Here is a 16,580-nt window from a genome sequence, read left to right on the forward strand (position 1 = left end):
GCTTTCCTCAGGCACCGCTTCCTGTAGATGTCTTGGAGGGAGGGAAGCTCACCTCCAATTATCCGTTCAGAGCACCGCACTACTCGCTGGAGAGCTTTGCAGTTGTAGGCGGTGCTGTTGCCATACCAGGTGGTGATGCATCCAGTGAGGATGCTCTCAATGGCACAGTGATAGAAGGTCCTGAGGATGCGGGGGCTCATGCCGAATCTTTTCAGTCTCCTGAGGAAGAAGAGGCGCTGCTGCGCCTTCTTCACTGTTTTGTTTGTGTGTACTGACCACGTAAGATCCTCAGCCAGGTGTACACCAAGGAACCGGAAGCTGCTCACTCTCTCCACAGCAGCGCCGTTGATGGTGATGGGGGTGTGTACTTCTCTGCACCTCCGGAAGTCCACTATCAACTTCTTTGTCTTTGCGACGTTGAGGGTGAGATGGTTGTCTTGACACCAGTGGGTCAGGGCGCAGGGCGAAAACTATTACTATTTGTAGTAATTACAAATTATTTGAATGTATGTAACTCTTTGTATCACACCCCCTGGCATATGTTAATTCTGTTCTGGTTGTGTACATGTTGTGTATACTGCTTCTTAATAAAGTTTAATAATTAAATTTTAAAAAAAGAAGCGTGGTCCGGTGCACGCTTAGTGGTCCCATATATCCCACAATTCATAGCGCGGCGGTGGGTGTGGATAAAAAAAAAAAGCATACAGACTGTCACTACCCGATCCGTACCGGAAACCCGATCGGTACCCCGCATGCGCAAATCTTACGTCACTTCCTCTCTTTGCCAACATTGCCACATTCAATATATTTGAATGATACGATTAGCGCCCAGTTAGCTCCTAGCATTTCTCAACAGCTGTGCCTCCTTTTCGACTGCCCGGGACATTTAAACAATGGATAATCCGTATACAAAGAAATTCATGCTTTTCTCCTCAACAGAGAGCGTCCCCCGACTGAACAACAGCGCCGTAAAATAAGAAGAATGGCGCCTAATTACAGAGTTAATAATGCAGACTTTGTAATATCTCACGTGTAGATTCATCAGCCAGATGAAGTGTTTACTGACAATTGGCAGTGATAGCGCACATCATCATCACTATTCCAACAATCCTCTCCTCACAGACAAGCATAAACACACTCGACTATCGCTAAATCAGATTTAACACACGTTTGTAATGACGATAATTCAGTTTATAATAGGGTTTATTCGCTCGGTCAGCAGGTGGCGGTATCCTCGTACACTGGGGAGTACACTGCCATTAAACGAACAGAAGAAGAAGAAAACATCTGCACATGCGCGGTACGGATCGGGTAGACCCGATTTGTACGGTCAGACTTTACACATGCGCAGTAAGGATCGGAGAGTCCTGATCCGTAACTTTCTTTTTATTTTTCGTTTTTGTCCACATTGTACTGAAATGCTTCATTATTGCAAACATTTTAAGATATACTTGTTATTCTTAACATCTTAACAGATACTCTGACCCATAACTATCGTAAAACGCTACGACCGGAAGTAGAAACCTTTCGCGCATGCGGGGTACCGATCGGGTTTCTGGTACGGATCGGGTAGTGACACAGACCCTGAATTGGGACACCCTTCGTCGCGTCGCTGTGACGTAATCGGTCTCCAAATGCGCACTACGAAGCGTGCGGTCCTAACAGAGAGAAGTCCTTTTGCACCAATTGGGAACTTTTTAAATTTGAAGCATGCAAATTCTTGAGAAGATACGGGAGTCAAATTGCTAAATTAAGGAAAGCGGAAGAACAGGAAGTAATAAGCAGAATTGCCTCTTATTACCAGAAGTCCCCAGAAGAAATATCAGAGGACGATAAATTAAGTTTACTAGAACTTCAAAATAAACTGGACGGTTTATATCGACGCAAGGCTGAGGGTGCCTTCATAAGATCCAGGAAGAGGTGGCTGGAGGAGGGCGAACAAAATTCTGCTTACTTTTTCAGACTTGAAAAATACAGATCAAAAACAAACTCTATTCATCAACTAAATATTAATGGCATTGTCTCTGACAATCCTAGAGAAATTTCACATTTCTGTGCCAAATTCTATACTAAACTATACGACTCAAAATATAATGAGGCTGTCTCAACAGGATTTTTCAATAATATTAAAAACCTAAAATCTATTGTTGTGGAAGATAGAAGTTATTGTGACAGCCCTCTGACTGTGGAGGAAGTTTGTAATTCCATTTCTGCACTTAAGGCCAATAAATCTCCCGGCACAGATGGTTTGACTGCAGAGTTTTATAAATCCTTTTCTAATCTCCTGGCTCCATTTTTACTGCAGGTTTTTACAGAAAGTATAGAGAACAACACCCTCCCTCCTTCTCTTACTCAAGGTCTCATAACACTTATTCCAAAACCAAACAAAGACTTACTCTTTATTGATAATTGGAGACCCATCTCCCTGCTTAATAATGACTATAAGGTTATGGCCTTAATACTTGCTAACAGAATGAAAGAGGTCTTGGAAACAATTATTGATGAGACACAATCAGGCTTTATGAGAAACAGACACATTTCTAATAACATTAGACTGGTTTTGGATTTACTTGATTACTCTGATCTGATACCTGACAATAGTTTCATTCTCTTCCTGGATTTTTATAAGGCTTTTGATACAATTGAACATCAATTTATTTTCCACTGTTTGGAAAAATTTGGCTTTGGCAAGTTTTTCTGTAAAGCTGTCAAAACCTTATACACAAATGGCAATAGTTCTATTAAAATGATTAACGGCTCCACCCCGAGATTTGACCTGAAACGTGGTATTTGCCAAGGATGTCCTATTTCACCATATTTATTTTTACTTTGTACACAAATTCTTGCAACTAATATTTCAAACAGTGTTGTACAAGGAATCAGCACAGCTGATAAGGAGCTCGTCATCAGCCAGTTAGCCGATGACACCACATTCTTCTTGAAGAATGCAAACCAGATCCCTCCAGCCCTTACTGTGATTAGTGATTTCTCTGAGGCCTCTGGTTTATGCCTAAATCTTAAAAAGTGTGAGTTACTAGCAATTAAAGACTGCCCTGCAAATACTATCTGTAATATCTCTGTTAAACAAGAAGTCACATACTTGGGACTGTTAATATCCAAAGACCAAAAATCAAGATGCTCTTCAAACTTCTTTTTTTTTTCTTTTTTTTTTTTTTTTGTGTCCTGTTTGGATCTTTAGCATCAGAATTGTTGTCTTAAGGCCAAGAAAGATGCCAAGCGGATTTATTTTACCAAGTGGATCATCATGGCCTTGCCATATTGGTCCATTTGATTGACCTTTATTATAATTATGAATTTATTTTATTTTCAGTTGCTACAAACGGGACAGACATGACTGGGGGATAGGACAGGGAGAAAGAATGAAAGAAAGAGAGGGAGAGAAAGAAAACCAGAGGGGAGAAGAGACGGTGAGAAGGGGGGGAAGAAAGAAAAAAAACAAAACAAACAAAACACCTGGATCACCTGTATGGAGAAAAAAAAAAACAGAAGAGAAAGCAAACAACAAAGAGCAACATAATAAAAAGAAAAGCACCATCACAATAAACTAGCTAGCAGTAGATATCAGTAGATACTAAATAATAAACGATATTGTGCAGCACGCAAGATAGACAGCGTACAATGTGCTTTGAGGCAGCAGCCAAGAAAGCTGTAGTCCGCGTCTGTGAATACCCGTGTGTACACCTGTGTGCATACCTGTGTGGATCAGCATTGTTTTGGAGGAAGGAAGGTTCAGGGTTTCAGTAGTCATCATCATGGGCTCATCGGATTAGAATGAGAATAAGCAGTCATCATTTGCAGGTTTTGTCGTTTTATTGTATAACAGGTAAAGGAAAGAAAGACACACATGGACTGCTCTCTCTAAAAAGGACATAAAGTACAATTTAAGTAACTCAAAATGATACATGAACTCAGGAGACTCAAAGAGAAACTCACCTCAGCTGCCGCCCCATGTGGGAGTGAAGAAAGAGTGAGGGGTAGGTGAGTGCAGTCCTCATATAACGAGTGACAGGTGAGTGCAATTAAGGCCAAGCACCACACCCAATCAAAGGTGAGGAAAAGAAACAAGGTGCATCTGGTGAAGTGAATGTGCTAGAAGGTGAGCCTTTAGAACAAGCATGCTTGCATTCCAAAGGTTCCTTCATGTAATGATCTGCTAGAGGGTGTGGGGGGGCCACAGCCCCGTCCTCCAGGGCATGAAGCAGGTATGGAGGAGATCAAAACTCCAGACATCCAGAGGCCCCCAGAACACAAGAGACCAAGGAAGACCAACAGAGGGGCAGCCGCGCCACTGTCCCAGAAAGAGCTGAGGAGAGTCCCAGATGAGGGCTCACTCAGCAGCCGCGGAGCAGAAGCCAGGGGGAGTTGCAGTGACGCGCCCGTGAGCTCCGCCGGCAGCCAGCTGTGCCTGAGTGACCGAGCCCCAGGCCGAGAGGCCGGGGGCACCCCACCTCCGAAGTGGCCCGAGCGAGCCCCAGGCTCCAGGCCCCGATAAGCGGCCGCCAAGGAGTGAGCCGGCGTGTACCTGGACGCCCATCCCCAGACACAAAGAACCACCAACGCACCGATGTCTGAGGGAGTCCGCCACTGGCAGGGGGAGTGGTGGTAGGGGGAGATAGGCCTCCAAACCTTGGAGGGCCTGAGGTGTCCCCAGAGAGGTGGCGCCTGACACCCAACCTGACATATAGACACAGACATACAGGCACACACAGATACAAACATCCATTCCCACCCTCATGCTCTCATATGCACTTACTCCACACTCAACCAACGTGGAGACAGACATAAAGAGACGTTGTACACACGATCACACTCCCCAAGCGTACTCTACAAACCGGGTCTAGGTACCCTTGCCCCTGGAGGGGGGAACTGCACCCAGACCCAGGTGGTGTTACCCTTTTCCCTGCGGTGGGGGGAGGCAGACCGCCCCGACTCTGCAGCAGCAGGGAGGCCCCACACTCCAGACCGCAGTCGGACGGCCAACTCCTCCTCCTAGTCCTAGCCCCCCCGCTCCAGCAGGTCGCAGAGAACGGGGGTGAGAGAAGACTCCGAACCTCCCTCCACCCGCTCATTGTAGTGTTGATGCATGTGTGTTCTAAGGTGCATTTAAAACCCAGGAGGGCTTGGAGCTACCTGCCAGAGAGCAGCAGGTAAGCGCATGGTCCCTCCTGCTAGCCCTCAATGTCTACGTGTATTTAACATTGAGAGGTGGGCAACGACACCAGGGGTGAAGTGTACACCCTGATGGTAATTTGGACTCTGTGTATCGTGCCCACCCCCAAGATCCTATATGTATGTGTAATGAGAGTGTGAGTAATGTGAATGTCTAAGTTGTGGGATAAAATTGAGGCAGAGGCAGCCAGAAGGGGACAGAGGGGGGGGGGGGGGGGGGTAGCCTCCTCTGCACCCTGGTGACATACCCCAAGGCCCTGCATGTGTGGGTGGCTGTGGTGGAGCGGGAGGAGGGAGGCAGCTGGAGATGGGGAGGGAAGGAAGGGAGGGGCAGGTGACCCCTCCCTGGGGCCAGCTCCCCCGCTGACCCCAGTAGGCACTCCCATACTCCGCGACCCGCCAGGGAAAGGGGGCCCAGGCCCATCCAGACCGGGCCCAGTGCAGAAGCGCCCCCCCCGGCCCCACAGAGCCCGGGACAGTCCACCCAACCCCACCACAGAGAAAACTGCACCCACCCCACCATCCACTCATCTTCCAGACTACATGAGACAATAGACGCCCAGGCTGAGATCTTCCTCCACCTCTCCTGTATCTCCCCCTCCTGCAGAGAGTTCCTGAGGAGAGGAAAGCTCCTGCAAGGTGCTCTTCAAATTTCACTCCAATTATACAGAGAACCCTAAAAAAGTTCAACCAGTGGCTGCAAAGGGACTTGTCTTTGAAAGGTAGAGTGTTACTTACCCTTTGACTACGATGACCTGGATGACTGAGAACCTTCACAGACATGTTACTTACTAAAGCTGAAGGGATATCCCGATGAACATATGCTGCTCTCTCCTTACATCTGGATAAGAAAATTAGTAAAGATATTGACCGTATGCTCTTTAATTTTATATGGAAAAACCGTACGCAATATATTAGAAAAACTGTTGTGATGAATAAGTACGAATCAGGTGGGCTTAACGTCTTAGACTTTTCTACTTTAAACAACACTTTCAAAATTAATTGGGCTAAACATTTTCTTAAAAACTACCTCTATCTGGAACTTTATACCATATCATATTTTCTCTCGTTTTGGTGGCTTTACTTTTATTTTAAATTGTAATTACAATGTTGAGAAACTCCCTGTAAAGCTTTCATCCTTCCATAAGCAGGTCCTCTTAGCGTGGACCCTCATTTATAAACACAACTTCTCACCTCACAAATACCTTATCTGGAACAACAGAGATATTTTATAGAAAAATAAATCACTTTTCCTGGAAACTTGGATCCAGAATGGGATCCTATTGGTGGCTCAGCTGGTTAGTAAAGAAGGACAACTACTTATTTACAACGACTTTATTGCACTATATAATTTTCCAATCAATGTTCAGGAATTCTCAATGGTGCTTGGTGGCACACCCTCAGGGACTTTAATGTTATATAAAAACACTGACAGCTCGATCTCTACCTCAGTCACTCTCCCTGATCCAGCTGAGTCACCAATAGGAAAAATCTGCTTTTCACAGGAACTTGGTAACAGCAATAAGAGAATACGTAGTTTATTCCAAGAAGATATCGTCTCTCTCCCATATATAATATCTTATTGGAACCGATTTGTTCCAGATATGAAGCGGAAGACAGTCTGGATGGTCCCCCATAAATATTTGATTGTAAATAAGGTGAAAGAAGTCTCATTTAAAATTCTACATAAATGTTATCCAGCCAGTCACTACATGGTCAAATTTAAAAGGGACATTAATACTAATTGTACTTTCTGTGGGGATCATCCAGAAACGGTGACACATCTTTCTTGGTTCTGTTCTTTTACACAGAGATTCTGGAAGGAATTTAGCAGCTTTGTTATTGTCCATATTTTAAGGGAGTTTTCTTTACGATGGGAAAATGTTTTATTCTGTTTCTTTAAGTTCCCCAAGAAGTATGAGAAATGTTTTTTATGATAAATTTCTTAATACTTTTAGCTAAAGTTTTTATCCATAAATGTAAGTTTACTAACAAAACACCATATTTCTGTCATTATTTTAAGGATGTGCACATGCACATACAATCAATATCAGACTCCACCAACAAAAACGCTCAAAACAATTTATGTATGTGAATTTTTGCGTGTATTCTTATAATTGTTACCTTTTTCTTTTACCCCTGGCTTTGTGTGTTCATGTTCTGTTGTTTTGTATACTTCATCTGTTCGTATGTTGTGTACTCATTGTTTGTTAAATAAAGTTTATTTTAAAAAAAATTTTAAAAAAAAGCGTGCGGTCGCTGGGACACAGCTTGCGTCTGCGTCGTGACGTCGTACGAGCGCTCTTAGTAGTCATAGTAACAGTACTTCGTCTCTCATCCGAGCAGGAGCACGCGCTGCGTAATCGTGCCCGCTGCCGCCTCATGGAGCCTCCGCTCCACGCCCCGGCGCGCGGCAGCTGCACAGCCGCGATCCACGCACCGAGCCCCGGCTTGCTCCGCGCCGAGCCCCGGAGGAGGTCAGAGGACCTGGCAGCACGCGGACAGCACCGCTACTGCAGTACTACGACAGAGTACACGCTGAGAGTACACAGGTGAGCCAGCAGCGCCCACCTGGACTCCATCCAGCAGCAGGAGTACTACTGCAGTACTACAGGAGGTCAGTGTAAGTACTACTGCAGTACTACTGCAGTACCACAGCAGTACTGTAGTACTATAGCAGTGTCAAAGCAGTACTTAAATACCACAGCAGTAGTTGGAGGCCGTGCTGTGCTGGGTGGAGATAAGCTGATAATTGTCTGAGCGGATATTCTGCTGCAGATGGGGAGCACGGCTGAGAGGAGGGAGGAGGAGGAGGAGAGGAGCGACAGGAGGAAGAGGAGGAGACCGCTGAGGCTCCACATGCCTGTAAGTGTGTGTGTGTGTGTGTGTGTGTGTGTGTGTGTGTGTGTGTCTCATATCATAACATCGCCAACAGAGGTACAGCAAATGTTGCTCAGAGACCAGGGGAGGGGCTTAGGTCCCTCATCAGACCAGTGTGTGAGGAGGTGGGCGGGGCTAACAGGTGCAGCCTTGTGTGAAATCAGACAGAAACTTAAAACAGTCGAGTCAGCATCGCTCCGTCTGATCCCACAGAGATGATGACGAGGCAAGAAGCACGGGCACACACACGCACGCACACACACACACACACACACACACACACACACGCACACACACACAGAGCCGCAGTGACCGGCAGTCAGCAGCTGTTCTGGTTGGAGGACTTCATGTGAACACGCTGAGGACAGGCTTGAGTCCCTGCAGGTTTGAGATGAAGCCACACTGAGTGATGGTGGTGGTGGGCGGGTGAGAGGCGGGTGAGGCCCGGTGGATGGGAGTGTTTGAGGAGTGTTCCTGCTCGTCTCCTCTGGTCTCATGGTCCACACTAACGTCCGTGGCTGACTCCGAACTGCATCACAGACCGCCTCCGTCACCACCCCGGGGCAGCCAAACACTGGCTGATTTAATCTGTTGTCCAACAATTAGCCTGATCCCCAGAGGACAGATTGACCTGGAGTTCACTGAGGGTCACGGGTCAACTCGACTCTCGTCCACCTCTGGAACCACTAAACACACACACACACACACACACACACACACACACACACACACACACACACACACACACACACACACGCTAGGGGAAGCATTATGTCTATTAGATGTCCCCACAAAGATATGAAAACACGACTGTGTGTGTGTGTGTGTGGATGACACAGTTGGTCTACATCCCAGCCATCCGTTTCCAATGGCAACCAGTGAGACAGGCTGGTGAGAAAGGCAGTGTGCTGGAGGAAGAGGGGCGAGTGAACCCTGATCGCCGCCTTGCAGGATGCCCTTCTCGTGGTGACCTCTGAGCTCTGAGCTCCCCTCGGGAAGAGTGTAGTGGTGAATAATTTTGCTCAGAGGAAGGTGAAGCCGCATCCGCCTGTGCGGGTGTTGCTGCTCGCGGTGTGTCGCCCTCTATGACTTCCTGCTCGTGGATTCGATGACGCTGTAACCTGCAGGACGAGTTTAAAGTTGGGAGACGCAGATGGAGGCGGAGTTTGATCTCAGACTCTCAGACCAGCTGAAACCAGAGTTTATGCTTCAACCGGCTCAGCAGATGTTTGCTGATAATTTCAGCCTGCTCCCTCGTCGCCCTCATGTTTACCTCCCAAACTGTCCCATGATGCAACAGGAGAGGAGGCTGGTCCTCAGCATGCCAGGCGTCTGAGTTTCCGCTTCGCTCTGCAGTTCAGCAGTTCAGCGTTATCGTCTCTGTGTTGCTGCAGGACCTGAGCGTCTTCACCATGCCCTTCCTGGACGGAGACCCGGGCCGAGCCGAGAGGGACGGCGGCAGTAAGGTAACGCCATGTTTAATTTAACCTGACCCCGATTTGATTTCAGAGTAGAGGGAATCACATTCGTGTGCAGCGTACCGAGCCCGGGCCTGAGTCAGTCCAGTGCTTTCTTTCCTCTCAGCACCAAACTGTAGATTTTGTCACTCCTAATATTGTAGCCAGGATGGATTGTTTCACCTGCATGGAGACCTTTGACCTCATGTTGTCACAGCCAAACCTTCCAAACACCAGCGCCACACCTCAGATCCACTGCGGACCTTTAATCTGCTTAAAGACATAAAGATGCTCGTGAATAGTCTTGGAGTCAATGGTCCAATGACTGTGTGTAGGATGTATATAACCTGCTGCACAAGTGTCCTGGGGGGAGGCATGGCTACGCACAGGTGGGAAAGGCGCAGTGGAAGCTTTGAGTTGTTGTGTAAAGGAAGGCGATCGCTCAATCAGTCACGTGATTATTGGACTAACACTTTGGTCCCTTTAAAAAGAGGCTGGCACATGTTAAAGCGCTGACACTCCTAAACCCTCATCCAGTCTGAATGTGGCCACCTCGACTGCACGCTGAGTCTGCACGTTGTCACGTTGTGTCCATTACATAACTACAGCTGGAATATGTTTCAGTGAACGGGTAAAAAAACCAAACTTGTGTCCGTGTCCAAATATAAATGGACCTGAATGTATGATGTAAACAGAACTGGTCCTAGCAGGGAACCCTGAGGAGCAGCATGTCCAGCTGTGTGCTGACGTCACACAGCTGTTCTCCAGCTGTTCCACAGCAGAACAGATCCAGTTAGGAAGGTTTACCATCATGGCTTCCTCCCATCCAGCAGGGGGAGCCCGTGTGCCACTCTGCCAGCCCCACCAGGAGCTTCTTCCATCGGTCTCCCTTCAGCCGACCCTCCAGCCCACGCTCCGCCCCCGCCAGGACCTCCAGCTCCAAGACCAGCCCCAGCTCTCCTAAAACCATCTTCCCCTACCAGCCCGGACCCCCGCAGCTGGACTCACCGCCCAGATCCCCACGCAGGTAAATAAACACACCTGAACACACACACAAACATGAAAAGTGACACTCGGAGATTTATCTTTAAAGAGACTCACACTGCACTGTGTGTGTGTGTCAGGCTAAGTTTCAGTGGGATCTTCAGGTCTGCCTCCAGGGATTCAAACCATCAACCCTCATCCTCCCCCGTCAGCATCAAACTGTTCAGCCGCAACAAGAGAGACAAGGCCAGAAGTACAGTGTGTGAGTGTGTTATTGTATAGTGTAACAGTAGAGCCTGACGCAGGAGTGTTTTAGTGTTTGTGGAAACGCATGCATTCACCTGCACACACACAGAACCTGGAGTGTGTCCTGTCTCTGTGCACCTTTCGCACCATCTAGTGGTCGTGTAATTGAGCCAAGAGAACAAACAGCAAAGCCGATTCTCCGCCCAGATGTAATAATGTTCAAAGGTAGGCTGTAAGAACACACCTGAGATTTTAAAGTTTCAGGTAAATGACTCAGCAGATCAGGACCTCCTCCTCTTCCTCACTTGCTGCTTTCAAACTGTCAATCTTCTCCTGACTCAAGTGTTTCAGTGATCAGGTGAGCTAAGAGGAACGCTAACATAGAAATCAGCACATAGTAAAGCTAAAGGTGGACACTGGGGCCAGAGACTTCATTATCTCCATGTATCCATCGCCTGTAGTCACAGACAGGAGCTGAAGCTGTCTCTGAGTCAGACTCGGACCTCAGACCTCAGACTTCAGACCTCAGACTCAGACCTCAGACTCAGACCTCAGAGTCAGACTCAGACCTCAGACTTCAGACTCAGACCTCAGACTCAGACCTCAGACTTCAGACTTCAGACTTCAGACTCAGACCTCAGACTCAGACCTCAGACCTCAGACCTCAGACTCAGACCTCAGACTTCAGACTTCAGACTCAAGACCTCAGACTCAGACCTCAGTCTTCAGACTCAGACCTCAGACTCAGACCTCAGACTCAGACTTCAGACTTCAGACTCAGACCTCAGACTTCAGACTTCAGACTCAGACCTCAGACCTCAGACTTCATACCTCAGACTCAGACCTCAGACTCGGACCTCAGAGTCAGACTCGGACTTCAGACTCAGACCTCAGACTTCAGACTTCAGACCTCGGACCTCAGACCTCAGACCTCAGAGTCAGAGTCAGACTCAGACCTCAGAGTCAGACCTCGGACCTCAGAGTCAGAGTCAGAGTCAGACTCAGACATCAGAGTAAGACTCAGACCTCAGACTTCAGACTCAGACCTCAGACTTGGCCCTCAGACTTCAGTCTTCAGACTCAGACCTCAGACTCAGACCTCAGACTCAGACCTCAGACCTCAGACTCAGACTTCAGACTTCAGACTCAAGACCTCAGACCTCAGACCTCAGACCTCAGAGTCAGACTCAGACCTCAGACTTCAGACTCAGACCTCAGACTCAGACCTCAGACTTCAGACTTCAGACCTCAGCCTCAGACTTCAGACTCAGACTCAGACCTCAGACTTCAGACTCAGACCTCAGACCTCAGACCTCAGACTTCATACCTCAGACTCAGACCTCAGACTCGGACCTCAGAGTCAGACTCGGACCTCAGAGTCAGACTCAGACTCAGACTTCAGACTCAGACTCAGACTCAGACTCAGACCTCGGACCTCAGAGTAAGACTCAGACCTCAGACCTCAGACTTCAGACTCAGACCTCAGACTCAGACCTCAGACTTCAGACTTCAGACTCAAGACCTCAGACTCAGACTTCAGACTCAGACCTCAGACTTCAGACTCAGACCTCAGACCTCAGACTTCATACCTCAGACTCAGACCTCAGACTCGGACCTCAGAGTCAGACTCGGACCTCAGAGTCAGACTCAGACTCAGACTTCAGACTCAGACTCAGACTCAGACTCAGACCTCGGACCTCAGAGTAAGACTCAGACCTCAGACCTCAGACCTCAGACTTCAGACTCAGACCTCAGACTTGGCCCTCAGACTTCAGACTTCAGACTCAGACCTCAGACTCAGACCTCAGACTTAGACTTCAGACTCAGACCTCAGACTCAGACCTCAGACTTCAGACTCAGACCTCAGACTCAGACTTCAGATGTCTGTGAAGGTTCCCAGTCAACCAGGTCATTGTAGTCTAAGGAGCTTCAGAACTGAAGAAGCTTCTCGGATGAGAGGTGAAACGTCTTCAAGCCACTTAAAGAAGTCCAAACGCTTTTCTTTCCAAGCTCCTTAGACTACAGACTCAGACTTTAGAGTCAGACCTCAGACTTCAGACTCAGACCTCAGACTCAGACCTCAGACTTCGCGTTTATCGCTGGATCACTTCCGCCGGCTGCTGTGAGTGTGAGCAGCCTGAATGCAATCAATGCTCCGGATATTAAAAGTCAATTCAGACTCTATTAGAGGGAATAAATCAGCTTAGCAGCTGCTGTTATTAACACAGGCCCTCACACACACACTCCCTCTGCCCCTCGCCGCCCCTCCCGGGTGAATTTCCGGAGCAGGGCTTGGCGTCTCTTCAGTCGGAGCGTTTGGCAGCTCGGGCTCGCTCTCACACGTGCTCGTGCTGCAGAGGACTGCGGTGGACTCTAACCTGGAACTGTGACGTAACCCTACAATCCTCTAAAACATTCTGCAAAAAAGCCCATAATGTGAGGGTGCACTCACACTTAGTCCCCACTGCAGGGCTCATAAGCCTCAAACCTGCAGCCTCTCTAACGTCCAGCAGGGTGTGACTCTGATTGGTCAATGATGTCAGAGCTGGTGGTCTCGCGCTGATTGAATGAAGTTTAACTTTGTTCTCAATAGAAGGAAAACAATCATGCGATGATTCTGGGCGGGGTTACTCTGTGATTGACAGGCTTCTTTCTTGGTTTAGCTTTAAAAAAGCTTTTATTTTGGTAGTTCAGAGGTCTTTTTCCTGCAGACTTCCTCTCGGTGAACAACTGGATGGATGCTTGTTACAGGAGGAGACCCGGGTGTCCTAGGAGATGAAGGGGGTGGGTGGAGCATAGGGAGGTCTGAGCGTGTCTGTCTACGCTGTTGGTGGGTTAAAGTTGAATGACTGACCTTTAGTTTCTATGGTAACAGCCAACATGGGGCTGGTTAGCCTGCTAGCTGAAGCTGATGTCTTCATCACGCTGGCATGACACACAGCGTCCACACACGGAGCGTTGCCTCAGTAACGCTCGTATTTACCACTACTCTCATTGGCCTCAGAATTCAGAAAACATTACCTCAGGACCCGCCCACTTTGTGTCGCTAGCTTCCAGTGTCTGTGACTTCTGGGGTCACGCTGAGTTTTGCCCGGAGCAGGGTTGGTATCTCTGCGAGCCCAGCTGTGGGAGGTCCTGCTGGGGGCGGAGCCTGAGCCTCTCAGAGTCTGCGGTTCAGAATGACCCAGCGAGGCTGTGACAGCTGATCCGTGCTGGTGCCGGCGCCCCGCTGCTGTGTAAGTAAACAGTGACCTGATATTAGAAAGCTGCCGCTGTATCCGCCTCATGATCCTGTAACTGTGATCCTTCAAAACCGCAGTGCGGCGCCTCGGGCTGGGCGGAGCAGAGAGCGCCTTTGTTCCCGTCTCACGCTGTGACCACCTGCAGCATGAACTCACGGCCTTTTTCCCACACTGCAGGAAGCGTGGACGTCACCGACGTCGGAGCGCTCTGAGGACTTACTGTGGAAATAATACACGTTACATCATCATGGCCTGATTTCACACCGCAGCAGCTTCACAGCCGTGTTCGAAGCCTCAGACCTGTGACATCACCAGGGAGTCAGATACACACCACGAACGCTCGTTACGGTCTCACTGCCGCTCGCTCATGTCATGTTGTTATCTCCTCACCAATCAGATCTCAGGTTTGTCTTTCCTGATGAGCGTCAGTAAGAAACAAGACACTTTATTAGGTACACCTGTTTGTAGCGTGGCGGAAGCTGCCGGAAGCGTTCCTCAGAGGCTTCGGTCCATGATGGGATGACATCATCATGGCATCATCACACTGATGATCCCACAGGTGAAATCTGTGAGTGTGGAGGCGTCCGAGTCCAGCGACCTCAGCCGCCGCTCACGTCCCCGTATGTCAAACGGTCCCTCTGTGGCGGTGACGCTCACAGTGATGACCCAGTTTATCACAGACTTTGATGCATGTTTGTGACCTCACAGCGCGTTAGCTTCAGTCAGAGCACAGAGCGAGACTCCACCCCCTTCCTCCTCCTCCCCTCCTCCCCTCCTGCTCCTCCTCCCTCAGAGAGGCTCAGTCTGACTGTAGCTCCACAGTGTTTTTCAGTGCAGGCAGCAGAGGGAGGCATGGCTACCACACACACAGAGTGAGCTCTGATACTCTGCGGGGCTCAAACAGTCTGAGGACTCTGCAGGACGAACACGTCCGTTCACCTGTCCGTCTCCCCGTCTCTGTGTGACTCAACAGGACGTCGGGACTTTTTGCGGACTTGAACTTCCTGCCTGGACTTTGACGACAGCACTTTCTCCTCCTCTGCCGTCCTTCAGGCTTTAAACTGAACTCTGTAAGAAAAACACTGAAAACTTAAAACTGACGGACCCTGCAGCAGCCAATCAGAACGCAGCTATTGTCTTCAGAGCCTCAGGATTGGCTGACAGCTCCTGACTTTTGACCTGAGCTCAGTTTGTGCAGTTCTAGTGAAACACACTCTGCAGGTTTGATGTGGTTTATGCTGTTTGAGTGTTTCCTGTTTCCACTCGAGGAGCAAAGATGAATTTGTATTTTTAAACCAGTGAATGAAATCCAGACTTTACTTACAGTGTTTTACTCATTTGGTTATTAACTGTTTATAACCGTCGCCGCTTTGAAGGAGACGTTTGATTTAGCTTTGAGTGTTTTTGATGGCGATGAGGCGTCTGAGCAGCCTGGTGCTGAGGAAGTGGAAGGAGAAGGAGCGATGGACAGGGAGGAGGAGGAGCGAGCCGTACGCAGGAGGAAACGAGGAGGAGGAAGACGAGGGGGAGGAGACGAAGAAAGAGAACAGGGACAGACTGACGTACGGACGGATGATGAGGAGGAAGTCTGAACCGTGTGGAGCGACGGAGGAGGACCAAACAGAGGAGAAGAAGAAGAGCGGCGCACGGAGAGAGCGCAGGACGTATGAGCCCAGCGTGGAGGAGGAGGAGGTCAGGAGAGACAGGAGGAGGGCGGAGCCGGGCAGAGGGAGAGAGAGGAGGAAGTCCACGTCATGGTTAATGGCGGAGGACCGAGCGGCAGGCCAGGCGGACGGGACGAAGCTGAGGCGGCGGTCAGAGCCCTGCGGCGTGCTGCACGTGCAGCTGCTTCCTCTGTCCGGCAGGAGGAGGCGGGAGCTGCTGCAGAGGAGGACAGGCCGCCGCGCCTCCTGCAGCGAGGAGGAGGAGTGTCATATGACCAGGGGCCGGTCGGACCCCGTCGGGCCGCTCGACTACAGTAAGCAGAACACTGCACGGTGGTTTATCGACCCGCCTCCCCACGAGGGCACCTCCTGCTGCAGCTCTGCACCTCCTCCTGTTGCAGGGACCCACAGCCTCACTGCTGCAGGGTCCCTGGTGGTCTCAGGTGTGTGTGCAGGTGCAGCTCTCAGGCGCTCTGGTCTCGGCCAACACGGCATCTGCCGATCAGTCCAGAGCTGCAGGAGGAGGCGAGACGGGCTCGTTAGATCAGGTCTGTGTGGGATCAATCAGAGTTAACGGTCTTAAAGGCTGTAGACTGAGCTGTGTCCTCACGCGGGACGAGAAAAAAATGTATCTGTAAACGTGATCACAGAGTTTAGTACAGAAGGTCACGTAGAGCAGGAAGTGTCCGGAGCCCGAGGAAAACAGTTCACACGTTTGATTCAGGCTGAAACACAACATGCAGGAGACCGTCAGCTGACTCCACGACGCTCCTGTTCTTCAACTCGTTTCACCTCCAATGTCCGCTTCAATTCAGCTTTATTTATGTGGCGTGAATCACAGCCACAGTTACCTGAAGTAGACCCTACAATAATACAAAGAAACCTGAGCACGCAGAGCACGTGGTGACAGTGGGAAG

At 49.2% G+C, this 16,580-nt stretch overlaps 1 protein-coding gene across 1 annotated transcript in view; it reads left to right on the forward strand.

The window, feature by feature from the left end:
- The first annotated feature begins 7,561 nt into the window (after positions 1-7,561).
- The window catches only part of LOC113028834 (5'-AMP-activated protein kinase subunit gamma-2-like), a 21,417-nt gene continuing 12,398 nt past the window's right edge, over positions 7,562-16,580 (forward strand). Inside the window, exons 1-4 of the mRNA XM_026179279.1 lie at positions 7,562-7,742; positions 9,465-9,536; positions 10,358-10,554; positions 10,652-10,773. Coding sequence (XP_026035064.1) covers positions 9,483-9,536; positions 10,358-10,554; positions 10,652-10,773 — 373 coding nt within the window. The 5' untranslated portion in view covers positions 7,562-7,742; positions 9,465-9,482. The remainder of the gene's footprint in view (positions 7,743-9,464; positions 9,537-10,357; positions 10,555-10,651; positions 10,774-16,580) is intronic.

This window comes from Astatotilapia calliptera, chromosome 9 (genome assembly GCF_900246225.1).
Source record: "Astatotilapia calliptera chromosome 9, fAstCal1.2, whole genome shotgun sequence".
NCBI lineage: Eukaryota > Metazoa > Chordata > Actinopteri > Cichliformes > Cichlidae > Astatotilapia > Astatotilapia calliptera.